Raw genomic sequence first — 21,288 nt, 5'->3', positions numbered from 1 at the left:
ACACAGTGCATAATTTCTTTTAAGTTTTTTTAAGCAATCTTGTGTTATGAGTACAATTAAAAGTCCATCAGTATCCCAAGTACTCGTGCATTATCTACCCTGCCACACTTCGCTAATGCGCCTTATCATTTAGGTTGCTAATACTGTTCAGTGTAAGGACAGTCTTTCTGAGGTAGACTGTTCAAGTTCAAGGACAAGTCTTTTTCTTACAAAATGCATGACATTCAAAAAAAGACAACAAATAAATACTACATGTACAATATGTAGCAATGAGGTAGAAATGGTTATAAAGAACAATGTTTGAATATACATCAGATGAAAAAAAGAAAAAAAAGAAATGAATATTCTTTAGCAACTGTATATAATCCACAAGAAAACATCTCTCTCACACACACACACACACACACACGCGCGCGCGCGCGCACACACACGAGTGAGAGAGGTGACTTAGTTTTAAACCTCGAAATAAACTTTTGCTTTTTTTGTATCGTAAAGCAACAAGGAAGAATGAATGTGCTCCCAACCTTGGTGTAGTACAGAACCATTTTATAAATATTTAACATTCCATAGGACTGATTCATATATTCTCACACAACTCTGTGGCAAGGCTGACCCATGCTGCCGACATTCTACATATCACTGAGACAGGGAGGTGAAATTTTCCTGCCTTCAGTCTAATTGTCTTTGACAATTGCAGTGCCTAGTGCTACACTGCTTGTGTAGTATTTAAAAACAAGGGAAAGAGGAAAGACTTGTTCATTAAAGGTGCAGTATCCCTGGTTCACACAAATGCATCTGGCAGGTTCAAAATCGAATGTCAACCAGAGGTCTTAGCAGAGTGTGAGATTCAGTTCGTGTGTGGGTTAGTCACAAGTGCAGCTGATTTTGAATTCTGAAATACTAATAGCTCCATGTTTGCTAATGTGCTTCATATGAAAACCGGCAGGTGACTCAACAACCAAAAGCTTTACTTTTCAAAAGAAAAAATAACGTATTAAAACACTATAAATTGTAAAGTGGCCATGTATATCTCTGCGCATATGAAGAAGAAAGGGAGTAAACAGTTCCTTCTGAATAATGTAAAATAGATGTTAGTTTTAAAGTTCGAATAGGTGGTGGTGAAAACGGCACACACACACACGCACACACAAACACACCGATTTTATATGTATATATATATATATATATATATATATGTATATATATTAGAACTTTACTCTAGTGGCCTCAATAGTTCAACCAACTGTGTCCCTTTCACTTTGCAAAATACATTTTCACTGATCACGATACCCAATTCTTGTTAAGAAACACGAGAATGGGATTATAACATTATCTTCCTGCTTAGAGTTAGACACATTTTCAGAGAAATTATAAATGCCTCTAAAACATGTTTTCCAACCCACAGATATGTTTAAATTTACAAAGACCTCTTGTAGGAATTAATTTGAACTCTTTTGGATGTAGTGTTTTTGAAAACTGCATAGCCAAGTACTATGCAACCAATGTAGATTGACCTTGCTATTTTACATAGCATAGCCTCTGGATAACTTTTATCACTCGCCCAGATGGTGTTTGGCCTATGTATTTTAGTGGAATGGTTTATTTTCTCCATGATAGGTTTCAAATGCACAAGGAAACATTATACCCGTCTATCTGCATTTGAGTAGAATACAAACTGACTAATAGATAAACATTCAGTGTGAAAGTAAATAGCCTTAAAGTATACTGCCTTCACATTCCATTGATCAGCTCAGTCAGCACAGTTTTCCATATTGTCACTAATGTTCTAAATATTTTGGTGAGAAGCATGCCAGAAGTGTAGAGTATTTCCATTTGTGTCACACATAAGGTTATTATGAACTACCTCTTGAATTTCTATTGATCCTTCTGAAGTGGTTTCCTTCACTTCCTTTTTGTCCCTGTTGGAAATGTTATTGCAGTTGTGAAGAAGAGAATTAGGGGCTGTTAAGTGAAAGGGCTCAAATCCCTTAGCCAGAAGGGAAGGGATTTAGACTGGCTCATTAACTCCTTACCTTCATTAGGAGCCTTCTCCAAATTCTTAGCAGTCAAAAAGAGTCCAAGAGTATGGAGCCCGTTACTCAGTTGTACTATCACTGATTGTGCACATTCACTACTGAGGATGCGGTCCCCATCCCCCACACCATGCTCCAGAAGGGATAGTCGGAAGAGAGCTCATTATTAGGCTAGTCCATAGAATAGCTCATAATGCTGTCATGTAGAATCAAAGAATCACAGGAGAGCACTATCTACTCAAAGGTCAGCCTTATCTCCCCCAAAAGATCTTCATTTCTTCAGCATGCCCAATTTCTTACAAACTCAAATCCTAGAATTCAGGAGGCTAAATGAAATTCACACATGAATTCAGCTTCTGCCTAAATACATGGATTTTTGACCACTGATATCTCAAAGTAATTATTAAGTCACTTAAAGCTAAAAGCCAGTATGTCTGACTTCATTTTCAGTTTTGTAAATGCATGTAAAACATAACAGTGCAGTCATATATTTGGCATTAACTCTTACTAGCCACAAAAAATATGGATCAATATTGGATTTTCCAAAGTTGTCTAAGTAAGACTGGATTTACCAAAACTTGCAGGTTGCTTTCAAGTGAACACAGCATGTTGGCGGAAATGAAATGTAGTGTCTAAAAGACAGAAAATAGGCCAGTACTGTACAAAAGTAAACTTGTCAGTGAGATCAATATGAACCTACAAGTTAATGGGATATTAGAATTTCCTTACAATAAGGGCTGTGCAGGGTGGAGCCAGAATACGATTGTAGCGTTTATTCACTTGTAAAAAGCAGAGGGTGTATTTTTGTATCCTTAATGAAAGGCACTGCTTTTTAATGTGGAATACTTATATGTAAGCACAGTTTTAATTCCTGGAATATCATAGTAAATTAAATTCTGATTCATATGCTCAGCTTTTAGCAATACGAAAATAATAAAAACAAGGAGTAATGGATCAAACATCATAAAATTTCAGAAATATCATGACGTTCTCATTAGCTTTCTCTATGTTGTGTTTCAGAGAATTTGACATTGGGGATGAAATCAGTAAAAATATTTGAAGGGCAAACAAAAACAAAAACAGAAAGAACTTTCTTGGGGCTTCCCATTGCATTTATTTAAAGTTTTAAAAAATGTACATCACTTTTGGAATACATAAAATGCCAGTGCTTTGCAACAGTTTTGTTACTGGATCTCTTGACTAAAAAATGAAAGAAGAAAAAAAAAAAAAAGGAAAAATACATTCAAAAAGCCAGGCTGTCTGCTTATGCATGGGCAGTGGCTTTGGAAAGCTGCCGCCTACACTGTGTCTGTTCAGAGGCATTGCCGGGCGTCAGTCAGCTACCAGGGAGAAGTCGCACAGAAAGCACAGAGGAAGACAAAGAACAACTTGCTGGGGAGCAGGAGCGGAATGCGGAATTGTGAAAAACGCCACACATGCTATTGGGTGGGAGCTAGAATCAGGTAGACATCAGCAGGAAGACTGATGTACTTGGCAACGAGATTTATGGGAAAAGATGGAAGAAAACAAAGTGACATGTCTGGCAAGCTATTGAGTGTATGTGTGTGTGTGCCTGTGTGTGTGTGTCCACTTCTAATTTTCTACTTTAATTTCCAAGAGAAATGTAACAAAACTGAGGTAGAAATGAACGTTGTGGGGACACTACAGCCCAGAAGAGTTTAAAATGAGAAGCAAAATTGCACTGACAAGAGAGGAGTCAAAAAGAAGGAGAGGGGATGTAGACGCTCTTTGTGGATATATAGATATATATATATATATATATGTAAGTTGGTCGGTTGTGTTTTGTAGTTATTTAGTTATTTGCTTGATTTGGTTGCTATCTTTGCATTCTGTTAAACAGCACGGCAAGCCTACAAGCTAGATTAGTGAGTCGAATGACACCGTTCCCAGCAGTTTTAAGAGAGAACTTGCAAACCACCACCACTCCCACCTATGCAGTAAAATGCAGTCCTAGTCTTTAGGTACTGTGACTTTCAGGGCCCTACACAGGTTTCGTGGCTGACTGTCCTAGACGCTAACGCAAACGGAGTAAGGAGCTTTCCATGAACCAGTGTAACTTTTAAGAACATTTTCACTTCATTATCAAGGAGCAATGTACGAAGAACTCTTGCAGTGACTGACATAAAGAATGACTCTGCTCTGGTTAATTCCCCATAATTAGTAAAAGAAGCTTTGTGTTTTTTTTTTTTTAAAAAAAATCCTTCCATTTCTACTTTAAATTGTAAATATTCAGTTGTATCACACTTCACTGTTTTTCTGGATACATTCAAAGTAATTTTCCTTGCTATTTTCCAATCGTTGAGGTAAACATACATTTTAATATAAAGTAACATTGGAGCCTATCCCGTTACTCTCAGCAGTACAGAGTGCTTCCAACACATTCCTTTGAGGTACTGTACAAATCACAATCGCTTTCCTGAGTTTTTGCAGACAAGAACATGAAAAGAAATGAACTGCAGAAATTAAGGTCCAGATTACCGTTACCCTGTTTTACCTGTTCTTAGCTTAATACCGCAGAACAGACAGGATTGAGGAATACTGTTGCTCTTAAAATGGCAAAAATCTGGTTTTCTGTCATAACACAACCGTTCATCTCTTTAGTCCACTAATGTTTGAAGTTAAAGCTCTTTATATTAGCACATGCCACCAATGTAATTGTGAGGCAAACAAAAAAATAAAGCACCACTCCAGGCACTTGACAGCAACTAAATCTCGAGAACAGCAGAATGGAATCAACACACGAGGTTCATGTCCTTCCGAAGTCAACACACTTGCACCTTGCTCCTTGGTGAGTGTTGTCTAGCGTGAGCCGGACTGAGCTCTCTGACATCTGGGGCTTTCAAATCGGATGCTCTCATTCGATGCATTTTTCCCCCCCTCCAAATCTACCCTGACTCTAAAGATGCAACTTGATCATCATCTTCCCCAGTACCCTTTGCAATTTAAACACTACTGGAAAGGGGCTCTATACCCTATGTAGCAGGTTTTATGTGTGTGTGCCAACATTCATTACACTTTTTAAAAGAAGTTATCACTGACTGCAACCAAACATTTTGTTCCATTCAACATACATATCAAGCTCTTTTTGAGATATGCTAGGCTGAATCTTGCAGAAAGCATTTTCAAAGTCTTGATATGTAACGGGCCTCAGCTGGCTGGGCATGATGGCTGAAAGGTCTGTGGCCGGCATGGCGTGGAGGGGGCCCACCGCCGCTTCCTGACACAAATGAGCCACGTCTAGTCCAGAAAAGCCTTCTGTGCGCTGGGCGAGCAGTGCAAACTCCTTTTCGTTGAGACAGTAATTGTGCTGTGAGAGCAGTTGTACTATTATCTGGTGCCTCGCTGTGCTGTCAGGAAGTGGGATTAAAAGTCGTTTCATGAAGTACCTCCGAAGAGATTCATCTATTTCCTCGGGTTTACTGGTGGCACAAATTACTACGATTTGGTCCTCAGCCGAAGTTAGTACAGTGTCCAGCTGCATCAGAAATTCGGTTCTCATCCGACTGACTGGACTGTGCTCCTCACTCACTTGAGAGGAGAGAAGCAGGTCAATGTCACTGACAAAGATCACGGAGGGCTGGCGACACCTGGCCACAAGGAAAGAGGCATGGATAATTTTCTCCGCTTCTCCTAACCACTTGGCAACGAGTCCAGAACCAGCGATTTTGAAGAACGTGGCCCCCAGCTGACTAGCGATGCATCTGCCCAATAATGTTTTGCCTGTTCCTCGAGGTCCAAATAAAAGGATGCTCCGAGGTAAGGCCGTCAGTCCACTGAAGGCATCGGACCTCAGCACTGGCCATAAAACCTCCTCTTTAATGACGGCCTTGACCAGGTCCAGACCAGCAATGTCACCCCAGTCCACAGGTGGTCCTTGGGTGATGATCTCGTTGGTGACCAGGTCAATGAGGTGCGTGTCAGTGTTCTTCAGTTGCTCGTCCACAGAGTGGTTGGATGAGGTAGCTGCACGGAGCCCAGGGCCTGGCATGGGGTGAGAGAGGAGCTGCCTGTGCTCGTCCCCATGCTCACTCATCACCGGCGACGTGTACTTCCCAAAGGGTTCGCTGGATCTCGAGCCCAGTGAGTTTTTAGCAGTACTGTAGGAAGGCGGGGTCAGAGCCCTACTGGACTGGCTGCTGAATTTTCTCTGCTGTTCAGAGGACATGAGCTGCTTCGTTGGCTTAAATGCCAAGGATGATGCTTCAGCACTTCTGTCAAAGCCATTCCCCCGATTTGAGTTTGAAATGCTGTTGTCGGGCATTCTGTACATAGGACTCTGTGTCGATCTCTGTTGGCCATAGCTGTAATTTCCATAACTGGAGTCCATATCGCCCTGCCCTGCCATATAGAAAGCTTTTCTTTTGAGAGAACTCGCCGAACTGTTTGTCAGGGCCGAGGGTGCGATAGGTGTCAGACCGTGACCCTGGTAGGTGTAGCCAGGAGCAGTGGTAGGGGGCAGAGGGGTGGGAGCAGGAATTCCTGAAGGCAGGTATGCTGAAGGAGGAGGGGGTGCCCCCCCAGGGCTATAACCAGACCCCACCGCAGTCTGAGGGGGATAGCTAGCAGAGGGATAGCTATAACTGGAGAGGTTAGAAGTCCCATTGTAGCCTGGGACCAGGGCTGGTGGCGGAGGAGGTGGTGGTGGTGGCTGCAGGAGCCCAGAACTATGCAAAGGAGATGGATGAGGCGAGGGAAGTGCAGGTGCTGGTTGGCCACTGTACGTAGAATGCAGATAAGATCCGTTGTATCCTGGGGCATATTCCTGAGATGGGAGCCCTGCATGAAGACTAGGTACAGTGTGGCTTCCACAGGTACTACTGGAGTAACTGGGTTCTGTCAGGTTGCTGGCCACCCCAGGAGAGCTCCCTATACTTGCAGAGACATCTGCTGGAGGGAGGGCTGAACTGACTCCAGCTTTGCTGGCAGTGATGACATCCGGGACACAGTTCATGGGATAAACGGCTTCTGAATTCAAGGACGGCTGCCAGGGCTCGTTTTCATTTTTCCGGCCATTCACGAGTCCTGACGGTGTGTCTGAGTAGTTGCTGAGCACAGGTCGGTCCACAGGGCCCTCCAAAATGCCAGAATACTTCTCTGCATATTTTTTTAGTAGGTTGGATGCAGTCAGAGCAGAGATGTCATCATTCGCCCAGGCATACTGATAGGTGCGCTGCAAATGACCTCTGTAGGCTTCGACTTTGTGGGCAGGAGACCGAGTGGTCGAGGTGATGTCAAAGTGCTGTTCTGGCCACTGGGCATGCTCCGGCGTCCACTGCATCTTCAAGCCTAAGGATGGGGGTGGGGGGAAAGTTGTTACTTAGATACTCATCAGAACTTCTTTTGTTACCTATTATTTTCTACCAATAATATCAACATTATAAAATATTCCCCCAGTTTATAATATCTGTCATGATCTCTATAACATGCATACTTTAAATTGGATTGAATTTCAGCCCTGTATAAAAAATAAACTGAATTCAAACGAAAACTCTATAGAAGACCTAAATTTTTTCCCCATTTTTAACTCATAAGCAAATGTATTTCTGTTAAGCCTACTAAGTCACTCGCTACACAGAAACACATATATATGTACACACACATTCCTGCCAAGTTAGAATTCAACCCTAGGTTCTTACAATAAAATATGCATACATTTTAAATATCTAGCAAGTGATTGTATTAATGTGCGGTATCTAGCTATTCTGTCTCTTCCACATCACAGTTTCTGTCTTATATTTTAGCCAATATAAAAATGAGACACAGCTGACAGATCACATCTAGGATACCCCTCTTATTTGGTACTGAACACCTAGTTAGCACAGTATAATGCTCCCTGCACAGAACAATATGACACAGACAGAGCAGGTCATTCCATAATCCAGCTCTCATCTAAAGTGGCCCACGACAGTTTCAAATCTGTTTCGTGGAGTGCAGCAAAGCAATCTCCCAGGCAGCGCTCCATCGCTTTCATCGCACAAAGCCCACAACTCGGTATGAATTACAACTGGCTCCTTTCTGCCTCTCAGTCCTGTTGTTGAGCCCCTGAAAAAAAGATACAGGCATCACTTGTCTGCCGGCCTTCTAGCTAGCATCCTCCCTCCTTCCCTTATAATCCTTCTCTCTGCCTTAGAGCCTCCAAGCTACTAAGAGGAGAGAAGATTCTCTGTCTCTCTCTCTAGAGAGAGAGGTGAATAGGAAGATAAGGTTAGAGAGAGAATAAGAGAATCTGGAGTCTCACTCTATATTTCCATGGGAAGCAGTGTGTGGCAGACACTGGAATAGTACAACTCTGTAATGGATTGCTGTAGGTAATTGTAGCATCTGTTAGATTACTAACTGAAGCAAGGTGACTATGTATTCAAGTATAAAACAAGAGTATTTTCCCAGTGAAATGGAAATGCTAAGCAGTTAGAATCAGAATCATTTGAATTTTACAGTTTAAAAGAGACCTTAGAAATGACCTTCTCACACCCAAAGGGATTCAGAATGCACCCTCGAGGCCCCACATGCAGTTCGTGACAGAAGAGCGCTGGAACCCTGTTCTATTTCCCAGGGCCGGCTCATCCCATCCTAATCTCCGCTTCCTTGGAACCCTTGCTAGTCTGGTTCAGCTGTATTAAGCAGGCCTCCTTAATCTCCTCTGTATGACCCAAAGTGATTTTTGCAAACTGTCTTGTGCCCTCTGGCAGAGATTCCTTGATAAGAAGGAGGCCTGGTCTAAATGAAGCTTCTGTGGCATCAGCTCTCCTCTGAATTTCCCAGTCTATTTTGACAGCTCCTGCCCGCCTCTGCTTTCTTCCTACAAACCCTTTAGCTCTTCATTGCCTGACTGGCTCCTGACACAGCCAGCTTTGACTTACTGAGCAAATCTGAACATAGCACAGAGTTTGGTAACAGAATGGCATGTTGATTCCCTTCTGACTCCCTCTTCCTTGTTTGCAAAACCATTGCACCAGACACTGGAAGTTAATTAGCGGGATGATGCTGTGCTAATTGTGTTAATTTACAAGGTTTTAGTCAAAGAGAATCATGCCAGGGCTGGCACTGCTGTCATGCTTCCAACTTAATGATTAAAAAATACTGAAAACAAGGTAGGAAGGATTGCAGTAATTACACAATAAATGAATAAAGCAACAGGATTCATTTGCAAATATATTTTACTACAGTTGTACTCATTTGCATTTGGATTTTTTAAAAGGATCCATGTAGACATTCATTTGCAAATCACCATCTCAGTTAAATTAAGTCCGAAAGCTGCACAGCATAACTTAATCAAGCTTTACCATTTTTTTTAGTAAAAATACTAAAGGCCTTGCTACTAAAGATCTCTTGTACATGCAACAGATTCCTTCTTCACTTTCCTGCTTTTCAAAGTCTGTCTTTTAGAAACAATCTCATCAAATTGCAAAATAATAAAGTAAATTAATAAATAAATAAATTGTAAATCTGGGTGAAATGCAGCTTGTATCATTTCACTCTGAGAAACTCGGTGTGAGTTCTAGGAAGAACTAAAGTGATATTCTTAATTGTTTCTGTTTTCTCAATCGTTATTTTTTAAGGGGGAGGAAAACATACCACAAAATGGGTGAAATGATCGAAACCATACTTAAAGGGGAAAAGATGCAATTTTAATGAAGCGGCATTTCAGGAATCATACTTTCATTAAATTCAACTGGAAATTATTAAGAGCAAATCACCAGGAACCAATCGCAAGTAATCAGTATCTAAATTCTTCTAGTGTCATGGGATTTACTTCAAGCCTTATAAGAAGGAGAGAATATTAATGCGACTGTAATGGAGAGCTGTCTAAAAGACCTACAAATTCATTAGTCCTGTAAATTATTTCCAGGGAATTTCTATTAGGATTTTTTTTTTTTCGTTAAGACTATCAAAATACAGTGTTGAGAACATAAGAATACACATATGCTATGAGTAAGAATTTGATTAGACTGATACAGAATAAACATGTAAATAAATGTCTTGAAACAAGGTTTCAGAAAATAATTTAGGAGTCACGGGCAATGGGATTTACTACAAGTGCACCACAACACAACACAACACCACACAACACAACACGCATGTTAAAGGGCCTGGTTTCCTTTCAGTGAGCTGAGGTAAGCCATTGTTATCATGAGTTAACACACATACATAACAAAATTGATATTTAAAATGCTCATTGTAAAAAACAAAATAACACTTATTTAGCTTTAGATTTAGAATAATTATTAAAAACAAAACAAAACAAAAACGATGGGCAGCCTTCCGCCTGTACTGGCTTAAATTTTTTTCCTTGTAAATTAACCATTTATACCAATACGCATAAAGTAATCTTGGTAAGGTATAATCCCTATATGAGACAGGAATATAAAGCTTAAATCAAGTAGGTTGGCTATTTTCACTGGGCCTTTTTGCTTAGGCTCTGGCAAAACGAATTAAATTTCATAAGATTTCTGTTTCATCAGAAATTAAGCAAAGATCCTATCAACATTATCTATTTGGCACAATTATGGGAAACAGGATTGCTTTTTGATTCTCAGGCTATTTTTGGATGTGATTACCAAGATTATTGGAAGTTTATTGATTGACTCATACTAAATAACAATAACCTTAGCGGGCTGCAAAAGGCAAGATTGAGCTTTGATTAAATAAACTTAAAGGAACGGAATTACTCACATCCCTGAAACACAAGGACTTACCTAGTGCTTTACAGTCATTAGAATTGTTTAAACATGGAAGTTAATAGTTTACCGTCTAGCTCTCACTCTCAGTAGGCGCCGAGGAAGCTAGTGTTCAGGACCCTGTCCTGGCCTTGCGAGCACAAAGAGCTTTCTCATCGGTGTCCTGAATTCTAATGCCAATTGGAAGTAGAACCAACCTTATTTGTGTTGTTGTTATTATTGCTCCGTTTATTGGTGGTGATATGTCTGATGTGAAATGGATGAAAAACATACTGTTAAATGTTCTTTGAACAAAAAAGCACGCTCCCTTTTACTGTATTGCTGTTATCTGTGAGTGAGAAGCAGCAGATGCCTGTCACTTAACTTGGCACCCAAATAATAAGATGGGTTTTAAAAACAGCTTTTATATGGTTTCTTTTTGAAACACGAAGAGAAAAACCTCAGAAACAATGCCATCTTAAACATTATTAGAGACGCGATTCAAAAAAAAAAAAAAACAACTAACTCCCACTGCTGTTTAGTAATAGCTTACATAAGTACAATAAAAACTCAGAAAACAGCGAAAATTAAGAAAAAATAGTTCTTAAAGGTAATGGAAGAATTGCTCCAAAACATCAATTTTTTATGTTTGATAGGATCAGACAATTACTAATACAGCTGGCAAATTTTACAATGCAATGTGTTTGTTTTAAAAGATGTGTAATTTAATAGAAAATTGCTTTTAAGATACTTTACCATGTTACACAAGAACAGCAGGTTCTACAGTAAAAAGCCGGAGCATTTTGTCATTTTATTGTTATAGGATTAATTTATGTGTGTACAAATGAACAAGTCTATATTTCCCATAAAACTGGGCAGTTTGCATAACATTTTCCATTGTTATCCTTACGACCATTTCATAACTTATCTTTAATTACTAAACAGTTGCTGCCTCATCGCTTTACTTCCTACATTTTCACAATTTTGAAATGAAACAACTGGAAACAATTGTGGCATCCTTCACAGTTCTGTCTCAGCTTCCAAATGATCAAGAAGCTCTTGTATAGGAAAATGAAGGATATAAAAACAACTTTCTGAATGGGAGGAAACTGAAATAAAAGACTAAGCCTGCTAGAATCTATTTTTAGCACACATTCCTGGAAATATTAATCTAAGGCACTCACTACTCCACCCCCACCCGTAACACACACAAGCTATTCAGCAGTTCATCAGGTCTAAAAAAGCTGTTCTCCTCTAGCAGGTTCCCATGGGGTAATTCTGCCTGCTAGGGACTCTGCCTTCATTTGTCGGTGTTCTCAGACTTCCTAAGGGCAGGGACCCGAGGCAAACACCTGCAGGCACAGGGCTGGCTGCTCGAGGATGGCTGCACAGCACTCTCACAGGCCTGCAACGTCACTGCACTCATCACACTCACTCCTTTGGGTTACTGCACCTCTCAAGCTTGCATTATTATTTTTTATAATATATTTCAAAATATATAGTACCATATCTACCACGGTTTCTCTCTAGAAAACAATTACTACGAGGGTGACTATAACAAGTAATTACAGTTTCCAGCCCCCTCAGCCTACCAGAGCAGCAGATTCATCATCTCATAGGTGGGACATGGCAGAACACACACAGCTTTAACATTTCAATTAGAGGGGAGCAAATTCATTGGCTAGAAATATAGGTTCATGCAGTGATGAGCCTTCTGAGAGGGCTTACAAACTTCCTGGTACTGAAAACTGGTGCCTTGCAATACCTGCTGACCATTATTCTTCAAGGGGAGTGATGACCAAATGAAATGTCTGAGCAGACTCTGCAGCAGTCTACTTTTTAAAAAAAATATATATTTTTTTATTTATTTCAGAGAGTAAGGGAGAGGAAGAAAGAGATAGAAACATTGATGATGCGAGAGAATTATTGATTGGCTGCCTTCTGCACGCCCCGCACTGGGGATTGAGCCTGCAACCCAGGCATGTGTCCTGACAGGAATAAAACCATGACCTCCTGGTTCATAGGTCGATGCTCAACCATTGAGTCACACTGGCTGGGCTGCATCAGTCTTCTTTTGTGTACTGGCCTTCATAAACCAAGAGGCCAACACACTTGATCTGAACTAACCCATTTGAACGGAAAACTTCCCCAGTCCATTTCCTGATCATTCCTAGCCTGAAAATGTGATGTCTTATCAGAAAGTAATAGTAAGGCAAAAGTAAGAAACACATGAATTACATATTCGCTTTAATACATTTAATTTGGTTCCATCTTCAGAACACTAAAATTAGAAGTCCTTTATAAAATGAATTTGATGTAGGAACTGTTCACTTAGTCAACAAACTGAGGTCGCACTACGTGTGAAGGTCAACAAACTGAGGGCCCACTATGTGTAAACCTTTGTGATTCAATTCTAAGAATTTAAATCAGGGGGAATCAGTTTACCAGGCAATGAAACTTTTCCAGCTTTCTATCGTCTTTGTAATTTTACATTCACTCCTATATGGAATCCAATAAAGTAAGTAACAAGCAAAACAGAGACAAACTCCTAGATAGAGAGCAGGCTGTAGTCTGTCAGAGGGGTAGGGGAGCTGGGTGAGAGGGTGTTGGGATCGAGCCAAAAAGAAAAATAAAGGGAAAAAAAACTCATGGACAAGGACAACAGAATGGTGATTTCTGAGAGGTGGAGGTGGGAAGCAGAGGAGGGTAGGGGGGAATAAAGGGTGAAGGAAGTAGATTTGACTTAGGGAGGTGAACACACAATACAGATGATGGGTTTTGGAAATGTACACCTGAAATCTGTATAATTTTTCTAACTAGTGTCACCCCAATACATTCAATAACAATTTACATTCTAAATTCTCTAAAATTAGAGTCTTTAAAGTGATCTAGTCCCCAATCCAAACAGCCCCGGTTACCATGTGGTAACGTCACTTACTATGGTGTTCTTTGGGGTTGAATACTATTTTGTCTGACAGTTTTATTTGGAGGCTGTTGCTAGATTGTTAGGATAGAAAGAAACTGGAGAAAACATAAAGAAGGTTCTAGAGTTGTGTTTGAAGAGTGAATATCAGAAGCTTGAGAACCAGACCACTGGCTTTGCTCATCCCATCATGTATTTGTTCTAATCTTGGTGAAGTCAAGCATATCACACTCAGCTATGAAATGTGGATGGCAGTGGTATAATATGCTACTGGACTGTTAAGATTACCTTAAGTAATATTTGGGAAAATATTTTGCAACTGTGTAGAAATACTTTTGTTATTCTTTCATTTTGAAAAAAAGCAAGAGGTGCATTAAAAACAAAACTGACTAGACAGAAAAAAGTAAAATCACTCTTAGAATTTATAAATCACTTTTTTCTTTAACGTCAGGACATCTACTGAAAAGGAAATTTTCCAGTGGGAATCTTGGTTATAAAAATGGTATAAAAATTCTTTAATACTCAGCAAAACACAGAGCATGATCTCCTTAATCAAAAAGGTGTCAAAAATTTTTCATAGCATTTTATTTTTAATGTGATTTTTGACTCAATGTTGTAGAGACCACAACTAAGGAACAAAATACTTAGAGGTTTAAAACCAGTTAAGAATGATCTCAAAACTCACAGTCTCAAAATAAGATGTTCTAATTATATAGCAAGGCTGTCAAATGATTTTTCTCTTTAAATCATACTTTCACACCTCAAGACTTCAAATTATAATACATTTTGCAGCAAATTACTTTCTCCCCCCCATTCCATCTTATTTGCATAAAACAATCCCTTTTAACAATCATGAAGGCATTTCTGGCTAAATGGTCCTTAGTAAATATAGTTCAAATACCTCACCCTCTAACAGAAAAATTGCCGCCTGACAGTCTGTGGGCAGCCTGCAGCCTGGCGCCATGTTTTGTTTGGCCAGCACAGGGTTTGGAATCAGCCAACTTTATATTAAAAGAATTCTTATACTTCCCTTTTTTTCAAGTTGAATGATCTTATAATACTAGACCTCATTCTTGCCAGGCAACAGTTGGCTGGATCTGATGACCACCTGCCCACTTTGGACATGGCATGCAATCCAGTTTGTCATGGTGCCCCCTCTTCCCTATTACAACATCAAGGGTTTTTTTTACCATATTTACTGGTCACAAAAGCAATTGAATTTATGATTTCACTATGAAGCTTAAAGCTCTGGCTTATAACTTAATTATATTTTCTTAAAAAGTACTAGTGCTCTTAATCTTTTTTTTAAAATAGTCCCTTTAGAACAAAATGTTTCCAAATACTATTCATTATATGTATTCCTGCCCTCTTAATCAGGGCACTGATAAAATAATTGAGACTTTTCTTGTTGACTGAGTCTCATTGATACAATAGTATGATGAATAATGATTAAAAACAAAACACTGGTCTCCAGATTGCTGTTATTTCAGTCTGTTCCCCTTGGTTGTGATTCGTCAGATACTTCTCCGAGCTATTTTCCTGTGTCAGTCCATGCCATCCCTAATGTTCCTTTGAATCTGCCATAGGTTCTGATACCAAAACCAAAGCTTCATTGAACACCCAGTCATGAGCTTTGGTATAACTTTTGAGGGACTGCTTAAATGACTTCAAAGTTATACTTCTTATTTCTTATAGAAAGCTGTTGGGTGGATGGTATCTGGATGATCAACTGATCTTTGGGCTTAGGCAGAGCCTGTATTCAGTGTTACAGGCACCATGACTTTGACAAGAATGGTATATACCCTGTCCTTCAAACTAACTTTGTGAGTAGCTTATGATCTGAATTAGTTTCCCTAAAAGTCATTAAATTTTATTCACAGCAACAAAATATTTACTCACCAAAACGTGACCAAATATAAAAATGATTATTTTGCCAACATTTCATCATATGAGGATGTAACTTGGTATGCATTTTAAATATTAAAATCATTTTTATTTTTTTATTTAAAATTTTATTTTTGAAAGTATTACTTATGTCCTCCATTGACCCCTTCTAGCCCACCCTGCCCTCCACCCCGCCCCCCATCTTCACCACCTTATTATCTGTGTCCATGGATTATGCAAAGAACCAACAAGTTCTTTGATTGATCTCTTCCCATCCACTCACCCACCCCTGTCTTCCCTCTAAGTTTCAACTGTCTGTTCCATGCTTCTGTGCCTCTGGATCTATTTTGTTCATTAATTTATTTTGTTCATTAGATCCCATGTATGAGTGAGATCATATGATACTTGTCCTTCTCGGACTGGCTTATTTTGCTTAGCATATTCCTCTCCAAGTCCCTTCATGCTATCTCAAAGGGTAAGAGATTCTTCTTTTTTACTGCTGCATAGTATTCCATGATATAAATGTACCACAGCTTTTTGATCCACTCATCTACTGCTGGGCACTTGGGCTATTTCCAGACCATAGCTATTGTAAATTGTGCTGCTAAGAACATGGGGGTGCATACATTCTTTCTGATTGGTGTTTTGGGTTTCTTAGGATATATTCCTAAAAGTGGGATCACTGGGCCAAATGGCAGTTCCATATTTAATATTTTGAGGAAACTCCATACTGTTTTCCATAAATGCAGGCTGCACCAGTCTGCATTTCCACCAGCAGCGTACTAGGGTTCCCTTTTCTCCACATTCTAGCCAACACTTGTCCTTTGTTGATTTGTTGATGATAGCCATTCTGACAGGTACCATTACTAATACCTCACTGTCATTTTAATTTGCATCTCTCTGATGATCAGTGACTACATATAAGACATAAAGAAGATGGTTTGCATTTGTGAGGCTGAATGCATAAGCACTTATGCAAAGCAAATTACACTGATGAAGGAAATAACACTTTTCATCCACCTGAACTTATATTCAATATATAATCAGGATAGATTGTCTATCACTTAAAGCAACCCAGGAAATCAAAATCCTAATTCAAATAACTTTTTTTTTCTGTAGGCAGTCTTAAAATTTCCAATGCTTAAACTATTCAAGTGAACATATAATTATGCTCATATAAAAATCTCTACATTTTAAAATTATTATTTAAATTGATGTTGTTGTTTTTGACAGAAAGTAGGTTTTACAAAAGTTTATGTGTAAATATTTAATAATAATCTAAATCAAGTAAAAACAGTGTCCAAAAGTCTGTGTATATCCTAACATAATCAATTCAAAATAGTACACAACTATGCATATACATGCAACTTAAAATATACAAGTGATTCATACCCAGAATCTTAGTATTTAGTGTCAGATGTCATCAACTATAACAAGGGAGAAGATTTGAGAGTTTATAGGTAAGAGGACGGATTGTCCCATGTTAAGTCAAATGTTACTTTGTTTAAGGTACCTATGAGAATTATTTTAAACAATTTATAATAAGCTTAAATAGTGCTTGGTAGTTAACCTTTAAAGTTGTTACTTTATGGCCTTTCATTTCTCATGCCTGTCTTCCCTTTGCCCATATATGTTTCCAATCCATTAAGGCCATCTACCCTTTCCCCCAGTTACTTTTGTCACACAAAGATCATCAGGACATGCCACATGTGTCCATAGGGATTGCCATTACTAATAAATATGTATGTTCTGTGTCACAACAGAGCACTCCCCTTGTTCTGCAGTATCAACCCTCTTATGTGTGTAAATAACAGGTGAGCTGTAGCATGTGGGGATAAATGGGGTTAACTCAACCTGAAAGCCATAAGCTACATTCATAGTACAGTGGGGCCTTTACTTACGAGTTTAATTCACCCCGAGACTGAGCTCGTTAAGGAGCTCGTTAACTCAAATTACTCTGTCCACTCAATGCAAAAAAAAATGGCCGAGAGACAGCTGGTATCTCAAAAAACTCGTTAGTCGGGACACTCCGTAAGTCAAGGCCCCACTGTATCTGGCCTGTATGATTGATCCAGAAAGAGAAATCCAAAATGTCAAAAGTATTGTGCATTTTCCATGTGTTTTGAATCTTTATTTTTAAAAAGGACTCTGCTGAGATAACATTACCGTCGTCTTAAATTTTGAGGTTATTCCAGTTGAATCTCGAGATACAGTTGTGCCATATAAAATATATTTGCACTTTTAATTAACATAACCCAGGCATAGTACCAATCTTGAATTATGAGATGGCTGGTTAATTTCCTCATTCACAATCTTAAAATATTATGTTAATCATTATGAGCACATATTGCTATTTGTAAATAGTTATTTGTGAGAGTGTGTATTCTCCTCCAAGTATATAAATACAAAGCTCAATCTAGTTATATTTAAACTGAACTATATTCATCGTTGCCCAACACACCATGCTGACATGGGTCAATAAACAAGGTCATGCCAAGCCCCATGACCTTGTGTAAGATGGAATTTGCATTCATTCTTTTTTCTTTCTTTCTTTCTGTGCTTCTCTAGAACCTGATTCAAAAAAGTCAGTTTATATAAAACAAAATAGGTAACTGGGGATGCTGATTTAAGATTGAGGACTACCTCATATAACTAGACAAAGGAATAAGAATACTATTTACATATAAGTATATAACTCTTCAACAATTTCCCTTAAAACGTCTTTGCTTAAGGTGACTCTAAAGTGTGCAAAGCCCAGGCAAAATTTGTTTAGATTACTTATGCATTTTTCTTTTTGGCAATCTGTGCATTAATCTTTAATGCAATAGCAAAATAGTGTCTTGGACTTTGATAAAAAATATTCTATAGTCAGGGCTGGGTGACATAGTGCATTAATTCAGTGTCCTTCACTCCTGAGAACTGTGTATAATGTAGTCCAGCCTGAAGAAAATAACTTTGATCTGAAGGCAATGGAAAAAGCTACATATGAAATGAGTTTCGCGTTGGTAGGTTTTGCGTTGTTTCTTCCATGCAAGACGACATATGAAGATAAACTGCTTTAGAATCCAATCAACATGGTCCAGGAAGGAAAGTGAAGAGCTCTCTGTGTCAGCAGTAGTTTCCTCACCTCTCCATTCTCTCCCCATCTGGCCCCATTCCGTGGTCTGGTGAAATAAACCCCAGCAGCTCCTATAATTGGGATGCTCTAATTTCCAGATAAACAGAACATTGTTAAAGTGCAATGTGAATGACAGTCCCGTTATTAGCGTGTTGGCTCTTCCATTTGTAAAAACAAAGCGTGCTGCATAATGAGACAGAATCAGAAGCTGAAGATATCAGCATCCTCAAAGGAGGTGGCGTTTCCTATCCTGGAGGGGGTGCCCGACAACCTAATTCTTGGGGAAATGCTAACAATAGGAGGAACCACAAGATATTGTTTCTTCAAATTCCATTTTGATTGCCTTCTCCATGACAAGATGTAACTGCACAGTTTCATCTACTGTTATAGTAGACAATGTCTTTACATTAAAAAATAAAAGTATAAGCTTTGGCTGATTTGAATCAACTAGTTAGTTAACCCAAGTTGTATTAATCACATGAAATACAGATTCCCCCTTCTTGTAATTCTGCAATTAATTTCAATCCAACTGTCTTCTGTTGCGAATAAACATGGCCTACTTTGTCTCTAATGTAAGCAGTTAGAAATAAAGTTGTTCTCAATACTGTCAAAAGAATTAACTCTATACGGATGTTACTTTGATATGGTCTAAATTATTCTACAATTGTATACTTACTGATGATCATGAACTGTTTTATTGGTCTCCTTAGTTATTGGTAAACTCTGATATTTCTTCATACTCTTAAGGAAAAGGGAGATTCTTCTAGTCACATTTTTCAAATTAGCAGGTAACTTGAAAGAGATTCATTTCTAAAGTTTCCAGTTTCAGTTGCTTATGTTAAAAGAGTAAATAAGTCAAATCTTCCTGCTACTTCTTCAAATTGTGCTCATCCTATTTACAAAGTCCCTGGACAACAGGAAAACCAGAACCCTGCGGGTAATACATGGGCTCTAAATCTAAGTGCCTGTATATGTGTAAGTGTTATGTCTGAAGTTGGAGAAAGGATATTTCTTCAACTTTAATAAAAAAAAAATGGGGAAGGGGGTGAAATGACAGATTAAAAAAATGCTTTTATCCTAAATATAATCTGCTTTACTAGCTTTATTAGTAATAATCTCAAAACTCATAGAAAATTCTAAATTATTTAACTACACATGATATTTTTAAAATCAAAAGTAAGCATTACTTAAGGTTTCTTTTCAGTATATTTTAAAGATTTGTGACTTGAACCAAGTTATATAACTCAAAAACTTTCCATACTGACACAAAGTCTTAATTATGGCCTCAAAATATACCATGCACACTCATTTCCTTAATTGAGTACTTATTTTTAAGGGGATCTTTACATGTGTAAAGTTTTCTTCCAAAAGGAAACCTAATAACAATTTTATTAAGTACTGAAACATATTTTTCAATTGCACACAAAAAGAAAAACGTGCACTAAAATAATTTGAGATGGCATCTTTAAGAAAAGTCATTGAAAAGCAAACAATGAGATTATATAATAATATGTAGGCAAGTGCCCCAATTGTTAATTTAGAATTGTTTTTGTGTTTTTCTATACAAATACTTTTGTCCTTTTTGTTAAAGCAGAATACAGAATTCATAGATTGAATGATGAATCACAGACCTAAAAGTACGTTCCTACTCACTGAACTGACATACGTGCAGCTAGTCTCTGTTTTTAAGCAAGCCTTTTGAAATCTACGAGAGCGTTAGTTTGTATTCGAGTTTCAGCCTTATAGCCATTACATGATCTTAGCTAACTTGTGAAGTAAGCGGCAAGGATGTTTTATTGTGCCCTCCCTTGTTTGTTAATGCCTCCACATCCAGCCATTGTTTTCATATATTACCTTAGAAATTACTTTATCCAGTCCAGTGTTAAATGATATTATACTTTTAAAAGAATCTACTCGGAAAATTAGTATAAAATAGTGGATTGCATCCCTGGCCACAGCTCCCAGAGGCATGAAAATGTTACTTGAGCACCCACATGACAGCAATGACAGCTTAATCACTTGAAGGCTTTTTACATTAACCATCTTTTTCTTTCAATATGAGCAGTAATATTCAGGCATCATTTAATAGGAGGTTAGCTATTCACTGAGGCTAAATAACATACTTTGTAAAATATCAAAATCAAGTTTAGTTTCCAACGAAAATTCCTTCACATTTTCTGAAATATTTATTAGTGCACGTTCATAAAGTTTGACTTCTTTTTTCCTCTCCCAATATGTGATTAAAAAAAAATAGGTCTGGTTATTAGCATGCAGAGTCCAACAGCTTCCTGTATTGTTATAATTTTAAGTAGAAGATCCATGGATAAAACATAATTGAAAGGTGAGCCTTTTAATCTAGAGAATAACCTCCACAAACCAAATAGGAAGGAATAATTTTTTAATCATTCATTTGTAGCTTTATATTTCTAAGAGGGGAAAAAAAAACAAATAGAATCTAAAGGTGACCTTATTTAGACGTATTAGTCAAGACAGCCTTTGCTGTTTTTAAGCAAACATGATTGTGACTCCACTTTGTCCATCTAGTTTTCCAGTGTGAAAATTGGATGATGACTTGAACAATTCTCTCCCCATTAGTGAACTGTGGAAAGGAAATATAGAGGTGGCTTTTTATTTTTTTTAAAAATGTGCAGT

The 21,288-nt window shown here is 38.4% G+C and overlaps 1 protein-coding gene across 2 annotated transcripts in view; it reads right to left on the bottom strand.

The window, feature by feature from the left end:
* The window catches only part of FIGN (fidgetin, microtubule severing factor), a 126,334-nt gene that overhangs the window by 1,774 nt on the left and 103,272 nt on the right, over positions 1-21,288 (bottom strand). For both annotated transcript variants that reach the window (XM_059704256.1, XM_059704257.1), the window contains one exon: positions 1-7,340. This exon is cut by the window's left edge and continues 1,774 nt beyond it. In XM_059704256.1, the coding sequence (XP_059560239.1) occupies positions 5,086-7,340 (2,255 nt within the window). In that variant the 3' untranslated portion in view covers positions 1-5,085. The remainder of the gene's footprint in view (positions 7,341-21,288) is intronic.

The sequence above is a fragment of the Myotis daubentonii genome, chromosome 7, assembly GCF_963259705.1.
Source record: "Myotis daubentonii chromosome 7, mMyoDau2.1, whole genome shotgun sequence".
In the NCBI taxonomy this organism is placed as follows: domain Eukaryota; kingdom Metazoa; phylum Chordata; class Mammalia; order Chiroptera; family Vespertilionidae; genus Myotis; species Myotis daubentonii.
The sequence above is the reverse complement of the archived record's forward strand: the minus strand, read 5'-3'. Positions and strand labels throughout refer to the sequence as shown.